Source organism: Cnephaeus nilssonii, assembly GCF_951640355.1.
Source record: "Cnephaeus nilssonii genome assembly, chromosome: 12".
In the NCBI taxonomy this organism is placed as follows: Eukaryota; Metazoa; Chordata; class Mammalia; order Chiroptera; family Vespertilionidae; genus Cnephaeus; species Cnephaeus nilssonii.
Genome location: NC_137083.1, coordinates 55536137 through 55555416, shown reverse-complemented (window position 1 = coordinate 55555416; position 19280 = coordinate 55536137). Strand labels below are relative to the sequence as shown.

Below are 19280 nucleotides of genomic sequence, written 5' to 3'. Positions count from 1 at the left end.
AGGACTCTGAGACTTTTTTTTTTTTTTTTGAACGATTTCCAAATGTTCCAAGACTCCTACAGCAGTCAGTACATCATCAATTTTCATTCCAGGGGTTGACTTGTTACTTCAGTTGGAGCTATTTGAATTGGCCCCTTGCCACCTGTACCCTAAATTTTCTCTGGGCTGTTTTGAAGCATTACAGAGAAATATGAGATGGTAGTTGGTGAAAACAGTCCTTCATCCCAGCAATGGCAGCTGGGTAACTGACTGCGTGGCCAAGTGTTTGGCTCAGTCTAGGGAATGGAAGGCACCATCCAAAGCCAGATTTCAGTCTGTTTGAAGGATTATATTTCTGTCATCACAGCATCTCCTTGACAGTCCCACCAATTGAAAAACTCCTAGCAGAAGCCCAGTGATTAAATTCTCCTGGAGCATAATTTTTTCCAGCTTCTGGAAACAATCTACTGCAGTTCCTCCTCCCCTCACCATAAAACCCAAAATATATTTCCATTTCTAAGACTGATCTATGGAAATAGATTACTCGCAACCAACCCTTCCTCCCACAGCTGAAAATAATGCCAGCCGTTTGATTTCGAAACGACGAAGGAGAGACTTAAGCCCCATCCCCTGAGAGGTTATTCCTACTTAACAGTATATCATATTTGTACTTTCAAAATGATATGTGACCAAAATGTGATTCAGATCAGCAGCACGTCGCTGCTGGACCTTTAAATTAAACATAGAGAAACGATCATGTGTGCTTACATGCAGAAATAGTAAGGAAGCATGATGCTTATGTCTAAGAATGAAGTAAAACCCTTGATCACCCACTTTCATTTCTGACCTACACCCAAGTCATGTAGACATTTTCACCAGAAGTTAGAAGACTTCGTCTCCTAATATTGTAATTGGCACAATGTCCCTAATAGAAGTACCTGTAAGTTTCAGCTGATCTGTGGCAGGATTAGAAGCTACAATTCCACTGCCAGAGAAACATTCCTGGCTGTACTCCCACAGAGGTGTGTACTAAGAACTTTCTAGTAGAAGAAAATAGAGAAAGTAATAGATTACCCCGTACGTGTAAAATGGGGCTATAGTGCTATCAGGTATGACCTTGGGAGCTGACCAGGAGTAGGTGGAGGCATCCATCAGAAAGGGCCACGCATCCTGGAAATCTGGCAGTGAAACTCACACAGCAAGGCTTTGTCCTTGGCAGAGGGCGAACTTGGGGTAATGAAAACCAGAAACTTAGAAGGCAAACCTAAATGGGCCCTCTCACCACTGTACCCAAGCGTCTGTACTTATTAGCCTCTGTGCAAAGTTCCAGTGACTGTTTTCTTACTTAAGTGAGTTATTTTGACATATGTTGCTACTTTTGCTTCTGCTGTTTTATTTCAAGTCCATTAGCCTGCTTTCCATTATCACTCAAAAAAGCCTAGAAGTGAACGCTGGCACCGAGCTCCATTTCCTGTAGCCACAGTTCCCACACGCGGTTTTCTGCTCCGCAGTTGAAACAGCACTTAAAGTTAAGTGCTTCTGCAGACTAGCTACGGGCCTTGGCTTAGTCCATTGCTCACCTCTATTGCAGCAAAAGGCAAAGATGGCTACACCTGGGCAGTACGGAGCTGTCCAAACAGCCCAAGCTGAACCTGACCTTTGTGGCCATCAGTAACAGGCCCGCAAATGGGGCCAACCCCTGGGTTACGTCTGAGATCCCCCTGAGAACAGGAGACTCCCATGCCACCTCACCATACCTCAGAGATACAATGCACAAGATGACATTATCCATGTGGCAACTCCCAGCTCCCAGATGATGAAAAAGGAATGGGCAGGGAGGGGTGACATGCAAAAAACTAAGTCATCCTGGTATATTTAGTCTTGGAAATGGAAGCAGCTTTACAGTTACATTTCTGCAGGACAACCAGAGGGTTTCAAAAGACCTTCAGACAGTCTTGCGGTCTTCAAAGACTGAATGTAAAGAGAACAGATTGTATCGAATTTTTTCTGGGTAGTTACAGGCAGAGTGGTGCGGTACAGGGGAAGTTGAATGCATAGGGGAGAAGGGAGCAGTGCCATTTATAGGAACATCCTTTGAATCTTTAAAATAAATGATACAGGTGAACACAGAAGTTCATGCTACTTGCTGGAAGCAATAAAGATCAAATTTTGTGGAACTCATTTTCCACCAATCTCCAGGTATCCTGCCTCGTCCTCTGTGGGCTATTCTATTCTGTTGTACATCTCGGTAGCCCTTAAAAACTGGTGGCATGGCCTCAGATGCTTGCAGGAGAGAGACAGATTTATGGATTCCATCAGCTTCTTCCAGGGGAGCTGCCCGATCGCCGGGAGGGCCCAGGTGATACGCTCGTTCAGGTTCTCTTTGCCCATCTACCAGGGTCAAACAGTAGTTTCCAGGTCCTCATGGCCAATGATCTTATAGTTCTGACGGCTTTCTAGGTACGCAGCCAAATCAGGGTCCCCAGCCTGCTGAGCTCTGTCTTGAGGTGTCTTACCCTGCAGGTAAAAAGGAAAGAAACACACACACCTGGGATGAGATTTTTTAAAGATCCACAGAAACAGAGATACTCAAAGATTACTCACTAGTAAGGATCTTTCCATGTTGCTGTTTTAGAGTTCACAAGACACTTTTCAATCTATTATCTGATGGAAGCCAGATACATAAGCTCAAGAGAAAGAGACGGTCACTGTGGACAGGTGGGGTTTCCCCCTAAGAAAGCAGAGGATCAGAGTCTAACTGCACAGCAGGAAACTGCAGCACAGTGAGTTCTGGAGCCCAGATCCTTTCTGGAAGCCGGTGTATAGAAAGTACTAACTAGGTAAACAGGGAAGCAGGCATTCGACTTCTAGTTTATGACTCTTTCTATTACACTAACTCTGGGGAGCAACCAGCGGAATCTGAGAGGAAGGAACAGTCATAACAATCTAAAAAGGTTTCTTTTCTGCTTTTAAAGATTCTCTCCCCTATTAGGACGTTCTCATCTCTCCAAAGAGTGAGTTAATTTCTGACTATAAAATTGATGGGTGTTGATTAAAGAAATATTGGAAAAGTAGAAAAGCATAAAAAATAAATAAAAATATATTCCAGAACACTAAGATAACCATTGTTAACCTTCTGTGGAATAACTATTTTTCTTTTTCTATAGCTCTATACATAATTATTTTTATCAAAATTAAGCCATATTTATTTATGTACTATGATTTAACATGCTTTTCACTTAATAATATATCAAACATTTTTATGTCATTCTTCTGCATTATGTTGAATGATTATATAATGTCTTGCAGCCTATTTTAATGCTATATGCTTATTTGTAAGTACACACACACACATGATATTTTTGAATGAGGCCAATGAATGGAAATCAGTAATAAATGGAGGGAAGGTCTCATTCTTTTGAATGCTTCTGGATATTACTTGACACTCCTTGAAACGTCTTACTTTTGTTTAATAATATAGTCTTATTTTATAAGCTTAAATATAAGCTATATTTCTATAGCTTCTAAATATTCAGGGAGATGGACAAGGGTGGGCCTTTGATATTTTTTTAAAGGAATTGTTCTCTATTAAGAGATATTCTCAAGATATTGGTTTTCTCCAAAAAATCCCAGTAGATTCAGTCATGATGATTATATGTGATTCTCTCACCTAGCATCAAATTACAAAAATGTAAAAACAGAGGATCCCTGAAAAGGATGAAGCATAGGGATAGTACTTTGTATGGTAAGAGCTCTAGAACATAATGTTGGGTGAAAACTTAAGTCATCCACTAGCATGTATAGTCTGACTTTATCAACTTAAAATAATGAGAGAGAGAAATAGACGCATTTACACGTGAAGTGAGATCATTAAAATTTTAATAACATATAGGTCTAGAGTGTAGAATTTTCTAGCTATTTCTACTTTCCTGTATTGTTTGCATGGCTCAAGTTTTCTATGTGAGAACGCATTCTATTTATAATCATAAAAATAATACAGCTGTTTGTGTTTTGGAAAAATACACACACATACATAAAATAAAATAGGAAGAAATCTCAAGGAACATGGAGCCCATTCATACAGTGCAGAAACTTAGAAAGATGACACAGAGCAATCTGCTCAGGGGCCAAGTCTCCAGCCATCTTTTGTTTGTCCTCATCTACATATATTCAAATTCTTCTCTGCCACCCTCTGTGGTTAAGTGGCTTGTCTTTCCTTGGAGTCTCCCCAGGCTGCTTGAAAATTCTCAGAGCTAATCGGGCTCCTCTAGGGGGTTGATTGGTATTAACTCTGCTCTCTCTCACGGGCTGTCTTCGTAGGTCAATGCTACTCAGCTATACCTCCTCCTTTAAGCCAGCTCTCAGCTCTTTCCTTGACTGCTCTCTGTAAATTGAAATAACTCATGGTGCAGCCTGCCCTCCATCTTGGAAGTGACTCTAAATCACTTTGGCACCCCAAAATGGGGCCACATAAACCACAGATTTTAAGCTACCCTGGGTTAAGCAGATGAAGGAGAAATCCCACAGGGTCTTCTCAAAGGCTAGGTCAATGTCTATGAACATAAGCCTGACCCCGCTCCCAGGGCTTTGGATCTCCCCTCCCTGAAGCTTCGCTGCTGGCATTCGGCAGGAGGAGAACCCCAAATCCCAAGGCCAGCGCGTCCTTCAGAGGTTTATAAAGCCCCATAGGCGAGCACACACCCTCCCTTTGTGCTTATACATTTAAACTGCAGTTTCTCTAAATGAAGCACTTTATTTTTTCCTCCTTTTTCCAAAGCCCCCCGCACTTCCATAGGCACAGAAAGGATGGCTCTGCCGTGGGCACAAGGGAAGGCAACAGCGCCGGCGATTCTGCCCAGTGGGTGGATGTTTGCACTCACTCATCAAGTTACCTTGGAGTCCGTCTTTCTCAGAGATGCTCCTGCGTCCACCAGAAGCTGGCACACGGCCCGGTTCCGCTGGCAGGCAGCCTTGTGCAGTGCAGTCTCACCCCTAAATCAAAGATGAAATGGAAACCACCCATAAAGGGGCTGGGGGCCGGGGTGGGGGTGGAGGCTGCTGGGAGAGGGTGGTTTCATCCTGTTGCTGATGCTCGGTGCTCCAAGGGCTCTTTCTCTGTCTGTGGCTGAGACCTGGCTGCAGGCAGGGCCCGTCTGGGGGAGGTGGGGTAGGGGAGCCTAAAGTGCCTTAAGTTAGTCATCACGTAACCACAATATCTGACTCCAGCCTCTTTTTTCAAACAGCGTTGGTTAATTCGGCTGAGCGATTTTGTTGTCAACTACTAATGTTTGATCTAGGCAGGACTCCATGGCACTATTAGACTGATGTGTGTGGATGTATCTGAACCTTGGGAACAACGCTCTGTATGGATACACTGAGTGTGAGGGATGCTAGATGAAGCTCAGAGGGAACACCGATGGGGAACCAGGGCCCCTCAGACCCATCACAGGAATCACTCCTGGGAACTCAACTGCAAGGAACCAGGCTAACACTCACTCTGGCCTACCTACTGGATTCAACTCCAGGGGCAGGTGGAAGGGGAGGGGCAGCCACAGGGGTTCTGGGAGGCACAGAGAGACTTGGGGAGAGAGCTCAGAACTAGAGCCGTCCCCAGTCAGCAGCAGGCCCGAGACCAGGCAGTCACTGTGGGAAGTGGGCATGAGAAAGTGGTTATTTCTGCTCCTTTAATAGGCAGAAAAGGAGGAGGATTTTCCCAAGACTGAAAAGACACTTAATGCTAAAGTGTTTCATGGAAAATCAAATGCAGACCTTAGAGCAGGGACCTGGGGTCAGTGGCAGCCTGTCCTATGGGATGTACAGTATGGGGACAAGCTCCGCATAGCTATGGGCAGTTTCTGCAGTGGCTGGTAACTAACCCATGGCTACTCCCCTCCATCCCCGTCCTTCATTCTCTTTATGTCTGCTTTTCCTCCACCATCCCCACTTTCGCTCCCTTCCCCATCCCACTCCAGCCCCGCCCATTCTTATCTCTTTTTGAATTTCTTTGGAGTTCTCTAGTGGTTCTATATGGTTTTCAGGGTTAGATGGTTAGCCTTTCTTTGTTCCTGTTTGGAGAACAGTAGCTATTTTGCTACCCTAGGGATGGGGGGAAGTTGAAAAAAAAAACAAAGCATTATCAGTTTGGGGATCATGCCAGATCCTCATCTGAACTTCAGATCATGAAAATGATTGGCGTTACCATATTCTCAGTTCTCTAGTGGCTGTATTATAGGTACCGTTCCATTCTAGACTTGGAAAAGAAGTTTCATTACATGCAAGAGAGCATTAGGGCTTAATTTTCTCACAAACCCTAGTTAACAAAAAGTTAAAAAATAAAAGGTAAATATATTTTTTTAGATTTCTCAGCACCAGTGTAGAAGTATATTGCTTGTAGGAACCTCTCAACGATGAATGTCAATGACAGTGGGTGCAACCATTATGATACTTGCCATCAACTTTTATTTTTGATTTAGAAGATTAGCCCCTCACAGTTATAAATGCAATAGAAAGTGGATGTTTTATCACTGACATGAAAATTATCTACTGTATGCCCTAGACATGGCATTTTTCTCCTAGATACGTTCTGAAGAATAATCTGGACTATGTAATAAAAAGCGACACTCACGTTTCGCTGTCTGCCATATCCAATAACTCGGAAGGTCCTAAACAAGAGGAAAGCAAGATATGCCCATCAAAAATAAGTTTTAAAAAACTATTAATTAAAAAAAATTCTATAGTCACAATTAAAATGCCTTGGAAAGCTGCATAAGAAAGAGCACTTGTGAGAGGGATAATGGGACCGCCTCCTCCCCACCAATCTCCCAATCACCACCAGCTGAGATGTGCAGAATGGGAGCTACAAAAGAGTGGCATGGTCTCCGCCTTCCTTCCAGAAGCTTTCAATTAAGTCAAAGAAATAAAATCAACTGGAATAGACTAAGTGAGAAATAATTAAGTGGCTCCCTTGGGAGGAAGGGGACAACCAGATGAGCTTTAAAGGTTGTTTCTCATCCTCCAGTGGCAGGTAGTTTGGGATGGGGTCTTGTGCAATATAACAGTAAAGCTACAAGAGACAACAGATACCATGTGGTCCAATATCCTTGTTTTAGAAATAGGGTGAACCTCTATTTTTCACAAAATGTCCCTTCCAACACCTGGAAGAAATGTTCTGCACAAATATCAAATGATAGAAGCTTCATTATGAACTGATATGTTCTATGAGTTTGCACAGTAGCAATGTCTTGTATGTTCACTAATGAATTCATTCAGTGTGCACACACTGGTTGGAATGTGCACCTTCCCACTTTCAGCACCACTGCCTTCCTCCCCAGCCCTCCCTAAATCCCTTACCCTATGCAGCCTACTGAGACCATTTCCTCCATGACGCCTACTATGACCCCACTCCAAACATTGCCCCAAATGTTCCCCCTCACTTTGTGCATAGTCCTGTGCCCTATAATTGGGAAATTAATATAATGTATCTCATTGAGATTATCCCAGGCAAGTGTGGATATATAACATTTAAACTGTATTAAAATCACTTGCTGATTTCTCTATTCACAACTAGATTCTCATAAGCCCCTTGAGTTGGTGGCCTTATGACTGGCATAGAGCCTGGTGCCAAGCAGATGCCTAAATGTTTGGTTGAGTGAATGAATAAAATGTACTTGAAAGTGGCAAACTTGGTTCTAGTTGTTGAGCATTTTAGTCCTTAGAAATGTGACCCTGTTGATTTGTTCTCTATGTTGATGGATATCATTATCATTGAAAATTTACTTATGTGATTACTTGCCACCTCCTCAGAAGAAGGAGAAGAGGAGGTTAGGACTTTCTAACCACGAAAGTCAATGGACAAGGAGAAGATGACAGGTGTTATGGGACTTTCACAATCCTCCTGGTCACCCAAGAGCGAAATCATCATCTTTGCTTCCTCTCTTTCACAGCCATTGGTCGCCAAGGCCAGGCAAACCTTCCGATACCACATCTGTCCTGTCCTATTTGTCTCCCTATTTGTCCTATTTCACAAACAGGCCTCCTCATTGGTCTCTGCCTGGAATATAATTAGCATGAAGAAATGGTTACAAAGAAGACTAAAAAGCTCTTATGTTATTTAGATTTCCAGGTTTTCAATCTGTCATATTTATTGCTTACTTCCAAGTGTTTCAACATTGAAGTTCACAGTCTTCACTTGGAACTGCCTTTCCTCCATGTGTTCCCAATGTTCCAAAGTGGTCACTTCTCCATCGCCCACGTATTTCTCGGGCTCTCCCAGCTCTGAGGGCTTGTTCCCGCCCCTGTCCCTATTGAGAACAGCCTTCCTTTCCTAGCCTCATACCTCCTTCTTAAACGTTTTGTAAAGCCTCGTCTCTGGCAAGGCCTCTGAAAAGACCACCCTTGGCAGAAGGAATTTATCCCTTTTCTGAACTCGCGTAAAACTTATTTGGGTCTACCCTTGTACCATGTATTTGGTTTTTTGTTGTATGCCTTGTCCCCTTAAAGTCATTCTTCTAAATTCTTATACTTTTCACATTCCTTGAGAATCTACCCTACATTAAGGATGCAACAAAGATTTAACTCATTCATTTCTGTTCCCCAGTCCTGTGGTTCTAAGGAAACATGAATGATGACCCTCCCACACCCCCCACCAAAGAAGTGCAAAGCAGCCGAGTGCAGTGGTCAAGATCAAGCGTTTAAAATTCCAGCTCTAGCTGCCACTTACTAGATCTTGGGCACTTTCATGTTACTTCTCACATGTAAAGTAAGACTGATAATAATACGTATCTCACAGGAGTGCAGTGAGGTTTCACAAGTTAATACAAGTTATGTGCTTAAGACAGTAGCTGGCACACTACACACACGGCCTAAAGTTTGTGTCCTATTCTGAAGTGTCCTATTCTCTGACATGACACAGCAGGTCACACCAAGTCAAGATGTTGGAACGTCAGTGAAGGAAGGCTATATAAAAGGGCCGCTTCACTCCTGCTTATATATGGAGCCACTTGTGTCCTGAGAACCAAGGACTCCAGGCCTATTCAATTGCCAACAGGACACTTTCCACGAGGTCAGGAGCAGTGTTCACCTGCTGTCACCTTCAGCAAACTTCTCAAGCCATTTATTTGTAAAGGACTTCTGTGAACACAAGCCATCCAGCCTCAGTAGCAGTGTGTTCCCATCATTGCTGCGAATTGCATACTTAGGGCCTGCCCATTTCCCTCCTTATTCAGCACTCAGAGCTGTGCCTATGATGGGTCCATGGCCTCCAGGGTCCCAGCCTTCATGCAAGTGACAGGATCCTGAGCAGTTTCATCTGCGCTAAAACTGCAACTATTAGACACTCTGCAAGTGCGGACAAGGCAAGGAAGAGAAAGAACCTTGTTCCTCACATTCTGACAAGAGTTGCCATACATGTAGCCAGCCCAGAGCCGGTCATCCCATTCGTGAGTAGGCTTGCCTGAGGCTGCTTGTCATTTTCCCTTTTCTCCCCTCATCTTCTGTGGCCGATGGAGGTGAGAGAAAGAGGCACCGATGCTAAAACAAGATACATTTGCTCTTAACCAATATCTAAAGAAACTCCAGTTAGAGGTTTTGGGAATTTCTCTGGAATAATGGACTTAATCCAAGCCTTCCTACTTCTCCCATCAACACACCTTCCCAGCATCGCAGACACTGTGAACACTGGCAGGCAAACAGCCAATGAATAGGGAAGAGTGGCCACTGGCTGATTACAGATAGGAGTGGGAAGCTAGTTTGAATAGAATGGGTACATTTTCTAAAGATTTTTAATAATGGTGTCTGTATAGTGGCGGGGGTGGGGGGAGGTTGCAGAGGAGGAAACAGAAGAGGAGTGAGTGCTAGGCACAGCCTAAGACAAGGCTGTACTTTCCCTCCCCACTGTATCTGCAATGGCCCGTTGGGAGCTCCTGGTAACAGTACATGGTGTGTTTAAAATAGTGCCCTGTGGGTTTAGTGGCATTGGTATAAGATTTGAAGGAGGGAATGGCCAGAGAAACAAAAATAATCAAAACAGATCACAAAAATTCTCCTGAATAAAGTAGATAATAAGAGCACCTGTGATTTTTGGAAAGTTAAATCGAGTCTCACTAATAAGGGAGAGAACAGGAGAGAGAAAATAATAGCTATCAAAGGGGAACATCTGGGTGGGGGCTTCTTTTGCATTTCATGTGTACATATGTTCTGACTGTGGATACCATGCCATCCCCCTGAGGAATTTGGAGGAATACCATTACATTGTCAGTAAAGAGCTCACAATTGTTCCCTGAATATAAAAGAGAATCTCGGCTCTCTGTCTCTCCCAGGGCTTACTATAATGTGCACACTCCACCCCACAGCTGACCTGCACCAGAAACAACTCTTAACCCTACTGAAGGGATATGGGTACAAATTTCTCCATGAAGTTTTCAGAGCAATCACTGTCCTTCCACAGCCCTGCACCAGTTGTCACTGGAACCCTGCATAGAACACTCAAGTCAAACAACTCGGCATTGTGGTTGTTTGTCCATGTTTCACTGCTATTTTCTGGCTCTTAGGAACTTGGAGGGCAGAGACCACATCTTATATTATGTGTGAGTTTTGACAACTAACCAAATTTCACTATGCTTCAGTTTTTACCACCTGTCAAATAGAGATAAGAGAGCTAACTGTGTAGGGCTATTGTAAGAATGCATTGTGTTCATACATATAAAGCATCCTATATAATAAAAGCCTAATATGCAAATCAACCGAACAGCAGAACGATTGGTCGGCGGGGGGCAGGGCTGGTGAGCGGGCAGTGCCATGCCAGCCAAGGCGGGTGCCAGTGGGCAGAGGGAGGGGACAGTGATGGGGGGTGGCGGCAGCAGTGGAGGGGCAATTGGGGGACAGGGCCGGCTGCTTGCTGTCCAGCGCTGGCCCTCGATCAGCCCACCTAGCCTCCCACAGAGGGAGGCCACCAGCGGCAGTGGCAATTGGCCCAGAGGAGTGGGCCTAAACTGTCCGTGGGACATCCCCCGAGGGTTCCTGGACTGTGAGAGGGTACAGGCTGGGCTGAGGGACCCTCCGAGTGCACGAATTTTCACGCACTGGGCCTCTAGTTTAGAACAGTAAAGATTAGCAGTGTTTGTTACTATGGCATTTTTTTCCTCAACAGTGGGGAGGAGAGAATTTTTCAAGTGAATGAATGAATAAATGATATTTTAAAATTAATGTGGATCCCAACCAAATTCCTGTTTCTTCCCAGAGAAAGATCCGTAAATGGAACATGGATTCAAGAGACTGTGCTTTATGGGAAATGGTCTGAAAAATAAGAGAAAGAAAAATATGGGGATAGCCATATCAGTGTTTTCGTGTGAAGGCCAGGGAATAGGAAAGGAAGTAAAACTTGCAGATCTCCCAACACAAGAATGTAAATTGCGTGGTGAGTAGCCAAACCTTCCAAAATGCAGGCCCGCTGCCCAGTGTCCACTTCATAGGCTCTTCCATTGTATACCCCGGTTCTTAGGGATGCAACTTTATCCACATTGCACTTTATTATATATGATGATGTGTCTTTTGTCACGTGCATCTTTTAATTTGCTTCCCACACCAAGGCATCCAAATCCCCTTTGCTATTCCTTCCACCTCCCCACGGCCTCTCTCTGTTCGGACCTCATTTCCCATTAGTCTCCCTGACGCTGCCAGCAGACCATTCCAAATCCGCCAGTGGCCCAGGACAAAAGCTGTGCAGATTTGGGGAGAGCTGGCACTGGGAACTCTAACAGCACCGTCATCCTGTCCCAGCGGGATGGTGGTCGTTTCTCTTGGGGAACCAGAGGCAAAAAAAAAGGGGGGGTAAAAAAAAGAAAAGAAAGACTGAAGGCAGAAACAGAGGGAAGACAAAATAAGCCATTGAAATAAAAAAAAGAAATGCATGAGTGAGATTTCTATCAGGAAACACGGTAGGGGGCAACAGGGTGGGAGTGGGGAGAAAAAAAAAACACAAAAGAGCAAACATGTGCAGGGTGTAAAAGACAAACCACACAAAAGTCCTTTCCAGGGTAAAACCAGGGAGGAGGGAGTGGGTTAAAAAGATGGTTGAAAGGAGCTGAAAAGCAGGAACCGCTGGGGGGAATCTCAGCTGGAATCCCTCTGCATCCTCCTCTCCCCACCCTGTCCCTAAGGAATTGTTAGCTCTCTTCCTCCTCCTCTTTTCAACCCTCCAAATGCCCAAATTCCAGTTTTTCATAAAGGAAAGCAGCATGTTGTGAATTTGAGACAAGAAGTCCCAAAGAAGATGCAGGAGGAAAAAATTCAATCCTCCTGTGGTTTTTCAGAACACAGCATGCATCACACGCCCCCAGGCCCCGGCCCGGTTTAAAAAGAGTCCTTAGAAGAGAAATACATTGCTAAAAGTGGTGGCTGGGAGCATAATCTCCCAGGATTCCTGTTCAGGGGATGTCCTCCTAATGGGGGACCCCACAGCTCACCATAAATATCCAGTGAAGAAGACACAGCAGAGGGGAGAGAAAGGACAAGTAAGCAAACAGGCCACATACAATTTCCATCATGTGCCTTGACAAGCAAGGGCCGCTGATTTCTCAGAAGCCTTGTCATTAGAGGCATCTTTATGGTCAGGTTGTTTAACAGTTTTTAGGATTTAAAACTCATATGAAGCCATGGGAAAGACTTGACCCAAATTAAAAACAAAAAAACCTAAAACTTTAAGAGAGATTCAGGCTTCAAGACTAGGAGGAGTGTTCCTCTTGATCTTTAGATTTTTCCTTGCTTTTAAAAGAAGTTTATGTGAATTCAAACTGCTCAGACCTATCTGTAGAGCACAGAGAGGGCCAGGCTTTCCATGTACTTATCTCTGACTTCAAGAGCAGTATAATTTAAAGGGGTTTCTATCATTTATCATAGATGAGTTGTTCTGCAAAGATGATTTTCCCTGAATACACAGGTTAATATAGATTGCATCAGTAACTAAAAATATTAAAACCAACAATAAAAATAGATGAGCTAAAGTGCATAGCTGTTAAGGAACCTGGTAAATAAGGCTGATTATGTCCGAAGATTTTTACATCCAGATTCCTAAATAAACAGATTGAAGTTAAGCATGAAGTTGGTGATGCCTATCAGGTTGATGAATACTAAAATCAACTGTGATACAGTTTTCACTATTTGACTATAGTGCTAAAAGTTGAAAAATTGCTATTCATCAAAAAGGCAGTGATCCCTGGACTGTAAAGCATAATAATATTTTATTTTCAAACAGAAGGAATGGATTTGCTTCACTATCTCCACTGTCTTTCTCTCAGGTCAATCAGAGATCCTGGTGAAGCAGGGAGGGTATAAGATGCCTCCTGTGACCATGGGAACTGTTTGCCTGTGAGTGAACTTGGGGTGATTACAGGAATCTGAAGTTTTTTCTCATGAGCATAACTATTAAAACAACTTGTTTACAAACTCTAACCAAGAGAACTGGAAAAATAAGCACTCTCCCCTAAGGAATTAATAAATTCCTTGGTATCCTTCAGTTTTGATAGAGAGCTGTATCCTGTGATACAATCTTTGCAGCAGATACTGGAGGTGGAAGAGAAACTCACTTAGTATCTAATGTCAGGCTTTGGTCAAAGCACTGAAACTGACATGCTAGCTGGATTTCATGCCAGGCAAAGCATGTGTGTATCCATTTCTCATTGGGCTCAGGAACTCCAACCCCTATGAGTGTGGGCTACAGTGGGACAAGTATTAGATAAATACCATCTCAAGCCTCATCACTCATGCCCCTGGGAAGACTCAACTGAGGAGATGGTTTTTTGTTTGTTTTTAGTATATGGTTTTTTGTTTGTTTTTAGTATATGTATCAAATATTGCATGGGACATACTTATGCTAAAAAGGGGAGAAACTTGTTTAAGAACTTGCGATGTTAAAGTACTGTCATTGCTAAGCAACCTTAGGACCCAAAACCAAGGGAAATATAAAAGCTGAGCTCCAGGGGATTTCAGGTAGATCAGGAGTTCAGAACATTGAGAAGGTAGGGTCGTCATTTACAGGTGAAGAATATGGAGAGTAGGGGAGGGTGGTATACACAATTGATTTGTAGCTCCTTCCATGAAGCAGTGGGGTCTATTCCCCGCTCCCTGCAGTCGGGACCAGCTCTGTGACTTGTTTTGACTAACAGAATGCTGCAGGGAGGATGCAGAACTTTCCAGTCCGGCCTCAGGGTGTCCGGAAGCTTTCATTCACCCTCTTGAAACCCTAGGACCGTCATGCAGTGAAGAAGCCTGAGATGAAAAACCAGGTACAGAGAAAGACTCAGGTGTCCTGGCCATTCCAGCCACCCCAACTGAGGGCCCCAAACATGTGACAGGGTCTCTCTCTTCTATACAGATTCAGTCAAAATGGTAGCTGGCTACAGCCTCGTGAGTGAGACCCAGGGAGACGCCCACAGGTAACGGATACAGAGAAGAACCCGGATGTAGGGGAAGTGCTAGTTCTTCAGGAGAGGTAAAGCAAGAGAGAGGGAGAGAGGGTTCCTAACCTGTGTTATCACTCAACTAGGTACCAGTGGCTCACCTAACTCCACAGAGGGCTCGTGGGTATTAAATAGCCTAAGGATGCAAACAAGCACTCAATCTCATTGGGTAAAGGGCAAACTAGGAAGAAAGGATTGAGAATGATCAAGAAGACAGCAACTAGAGCCAAGCCTGCATGGGTTAGTGGTTGTGTCGATCTATGAACCAGGAGGTCACAGTTTGATTCCCGGTCTGGCCCTGGTGGCCTATTGATGATTTTCTCTCATCGATGATGTTTCTATCTCTCTCTCCCTCTCCCTTTCTCTCTGAAATTTATATATGTGAAGTAAAATGAAAAAAACAACAACAACAAGATGGCAACCTTACAAGACCTTTGTAAAGATTCGATGATGTATTTCGTATAAGCATCTGGCATAGAAATGTGCTTGATAATGGTAACTATGTTTTCTATTTGTAGCTTTGTAATATGACTTAAAACATCCATGCAACTGTTTTAAATTTAATTATGCCTATGATGATGATATTTTTTTTTCTTTAGCCTGCAATTGCTTGAAAACAGTGACTGTATTTTATTTGTATGTGTGTACTGGTCTACAACATGTAGTTCTTATTAGGCACTCCACAAATATTTGTTGAATGATTAACTGAATGAATGATTGAAATAAGATGTTTGCTAAATTGAATTAAAAGAAGAGCAGGAACGCGTGTGAATGTGTACTATGCTTTCTATTTACAGCCCGAATTTGGATGCAAAGTGGGTTGGCCCCAGGCTCACTGCTAGGGCTCACAGCAAAGCTTCCAGGATCTCTCGGAGCTAGAGACTATTCCACTCTCTCCTGTGAAACAGCCAAGCCAGGCAGACCCCTCCACCCCCACCCCCCAATTCCTGTTCTTTGTCCTAGAAACACTATAAAGAAGGAAAGCTGTTACAAATGGTCAAGATGTGGTATTCAACACGTGTTTATGCCTCTGAAGGGCTTTTAGAGGGAGATGCTAAAAATTGCAAGCTGCTTCCAGCAAATGATATAACATCAAATCAGAGATGCAGTAAGCTGCCTGGGAGGTGAGCATGTCCTGCCGCAGAGGACGTGAGGCTACCAGACATTTCCGAGAGAATAAAGTGTGACTTGAGTTGAAAAGATGAATGAGATTCAAAGAGAAAAAAATAAAAATAAATAAAAGACTAGAAAGACAGGATAAATACTCTCATTAATCCTGAGAATGATTAGCTACAAATACTAGTATAGGTTAGCTACTCGTCCCAACCAGTTAACTTCCCAAAACATAAAAGATCTTCCCCAAACAATAAAGCATATTATCCAGGCAGCACTGATTTTTGTACATTATTTTTTAATTAATACGCCCCCAAATATCCTATAATGATCTTGATATGAAAATTATTTCTACTCACTGACTGGTTAAGGGTACCCCATGGGTGAGTGGCCTACTACAATCCCGCTGTCTCAAATAATCAGAGAGAGTCAGCTAGAAGTTAGAGAGCATTTCCACCATTCTGAAGACGGCCTGGGTGGAAGTCAACTTACTAATTCAATCTGTTCCATGGGTAAGTGATCCTGCGCCTACTCACCGTGATCAAGGATATATTTCACAATCTCCCCGTTGCCGGTTTTAGCTGCGTGGTGAAGGAGTGAACAGTGGTCTGGTCCCTGAATTAGCAGACTGCCTCCATTTTTATAGCTTTCTATTAGCTGAAAAAGAGACAGATAAAAAAGAAGCTCAGACCGAGGCCGGAACAAGGGAAACAGCTCACTGGTGATAAAATAAGAACAATGCAGCAAACCACAAATGTGTCTAGCCTCAGAGGACACAGAAACGGCAGAGAGATGAAGTAAGCTTCCTCGATTGTGTGATAACTCAAATAGATGGCCAGTGTCTCACTAACTCCCGAGAGGGCATATGAGTGTTGAACATCCTAAGAAAACAGAAATATTCTGAATCACTTATTTATTTTCCTGTGTTTCTTTTTCTTGTCTGGGCAGTGGTCCCTGTTCTAAGGGAGTGGAGGGTGGAGGAGAGAATAAGTTTTCCTACTTTGGCTCAGCTTTTTCTTGAGTGAAAGAATAATTAAAGCTATGGGCAGGATTAGTGTGGTGTCTGGTAGGTAACTCCTCTCCTGTTCCTTAGTTGTTCTTTAATCTCTAATGAACCTAGCTCCATAGAAGCTCCTTCCCATTTCTCTGTGTGAGATCACTGCACGCGAGCACACAGCATACACACACGAACACACAGGTATGGCTCCCTTCTTCATCCAGGTCTGCAGCGCAGCCCGCATGCATTCTGTTAATCACCCAACACCTACTCGACAAGGCTAGAGATGATCTGCAGGATGAGAAACAGATTCAGAGAAAATAGTAGTAGAAACTCAAAATACCTAAAATATGAAACAGACTAGAAAAAAACAAACAGATTTTGCAGCCTGAGAATAAGGTAGCTAATCAGACACAGTCTAAGTTCATGAAATATTAAACATTATAGAAAGTGTAAATGGGTTCCTATTCTCTAAACTATAATATGTCAGGATAAGAAGAGCCTTTTCGAGCTTCTAAAATGTAGTTTTAGGATAAATGCCAATCACATAACCCAGCAGGCAATAAGCAAAAGGAATGCATCTACCACCAAGAAGTCAGATGGCACATTATAAAAAAATCAACATCTCCTAAGGTTCGAAGTTCAAGCTTCTACTCAAATGCAGCCATAGCACTGCCATGTGTCAGATGCCAGGGAAACAGATGAAGACAACACAGCCACTGGCCTCAAAGACCTCACAGTCCATGGGAGAGACAGATGTGGAAAGAATTATACCCGCATGGGGAGGACCATGACGGGCTACCATGGGGCACCAGGGAAGCATGAAGTGGGGGATGGAAGACTTCCTAGAAAATAGATTCAAAAAAGAGTAGTTGAATGGAAATCAGGAACTTTCACCCTACACCGGGGCAGTAGGAAGAAGTAGCTAATAGTTTTCCTGTTAAGAGAAAACTAAGAGAATTCTAATCTGTTTCACTGCATTGTCTCACAGTGACAGTCCCTTCCCTGGAACAGGTCCACAAGGAATTCGGCTCAACGGAGTAGCACAGACCCAATCCGTCAGCTGCCTTGATTCTGCCTTTCTGTGGTGTTTTAGACACTGAGCATTCAGTTAGGCTGTGGCATCTTATGCAGCCCAGCTGCTCAAGACAGCTTTCCCACTGGGATGGCTCCTGGGGTCTTTTGTTTTCTGCTGATTTGTGCATGCTCCCTCTCTCATACACACACACACACACACACACACACACACACACACACACACACACACACACAGCTGGTTTAATATTTAATATTGAATTTGCTTTCTACATGGAATAGAAAAATACAAGAAAATGGAGAAGGAAAAAAGGGAGAAGAAAAATATTAGAAAAGAAAAAAGTAAGAAAGAAAAAGAAAAAGAGTAAAAAAAACCACAAAACCTAACTCCCCTATATTTCATCTCTCAGTAAATAAGGTATTCTTGCATTCTTTCTTAGCCATTTTGGAAATAATTGCAACAGAGAATGTAATAAGACAACTGACTGACTATAGTTATTTCCTATATCTCAAATAATTATCCATTAAGTACAAAATATTGTGGTGATATACCCACAGACCTGGAAAATTCATTACCTAGACTAAAATCATGTACAAAATAAAATTAAAAGTTTTCAAAAGCACAGTTGGCAAAATGTTCTGGCTTAGAAGCTCTGCAAGGGCAGGGATCAGATCGTACTCATGCCTTTATCTCCCAGAATCTAATAGAAGGCCATGCACAGAGTATAGGATGGCATTGGTTTAATCTCTTGCTGGGAAATGGCATTGAACTCACAGGGGCAGTGCTTAGAGAGCACCTTTCTCTTGTGGGTAACAATTCCTAGTAACACTATGCTCTGGACAGTGCACTGCACAGGCACCATTTGCAGGATTATATGTTGAAAGATGGCCGTTTATCAAGATGCTCGCAACTGTCTCACCAATTGTTTTCTGCTAGTGACCTGTTAAAAAATGGAGCAGAGGGCCAGGCTGGTATGCTCAGTGGTTGAAGCATCAACCTATGAACCAGGAGGTCAAGGTTTGATTCCCCATCAGGACACATGCTCAGGGTGCGGGCTTGATCCCCAGTAGGGGCGTGCAGGAGGCAGCCGATCAATCTCTCTCATTGATATTTCTATTTCTCGATCCTTCTCCCTTCCTCTCTCTCTAAAATCAATAAAAACATATTTTTAAAAATAAATGGAGCACAGAGGGTCTCAGTTTATTTGACAGTTGTGCCTCAGAAGAAACTGTATTCATCGCTTCTCGGCCTTTTAGCTAAGATCAAGTGTAGAAGAAACTGTATTCAAGGGCAGTGCTTCTCAGCTTTCTTTTAAGGCTCTTGGTTTCTGGATCTGCAATGGCACCATCCTCCACAGGCTGGTGAGGAAGGCACAGCTTGGGCCCCTAGGGAGCTGCCCATATTACAGAGCCGATCAATGCCAGTGTGGGCTTTACAAGAATAGATGGGCAGTCATAAGTCCCAATGCCTGAAAAGGATATGGGACCAACTATAGCTTTTAGAATGGTTATAAACTGTATTATACTTTATAACAAATATTTACATTTCTATTATGTCTAGCTCTTAAAAATACACAGACTAACACTATGCTAATAACATAGCCAACATTTTAGAGTCCCTTCTATGTAATAGGAATAGTCAAGAGCTTTGCTTGTTTTATTACATTTGATCCTCACGAAGTGAAAAGAGAGGTAATACTATT

General features: G+C 43.1%; 1 protein-coding gene across 2 annotated transcripts in view; it reads right to left on the bottom strand.

Moving 5' to 3' along the window:
* Nucleotides 1-2013: 2013 nt before the first annotated feature.
* The window catches only part of DGKI (diacylglycerol kinase iota), a gene marked incomplete at its 5' end in the record, with an annotated part of 400686 nt that continues 383419 nt past the window's right edge, over nt 2014-19280 (bottom strand). For both annotated transcript variants that reach the window (XM_079786744.1, XM_079786745.1), the window contains 4 exons: nt 2014-2496; nt 4872-4971; nt 6605-6641; nt 16082-16202. In XM_079786744.1, coding sequence (XP_079642870.1) covers nt 2380-2496; nt 4872-4971; nt 6605-6641; nt 16082-16202 — 375 coding nt within the window. In that variant the 3' untranslated portion in view covers nt 2014-2379. The remainder of the gene's footprint in view (nt 2497-4871; nt 4972-6604; nt 6642-16081; nt 16203-19280) is intronic.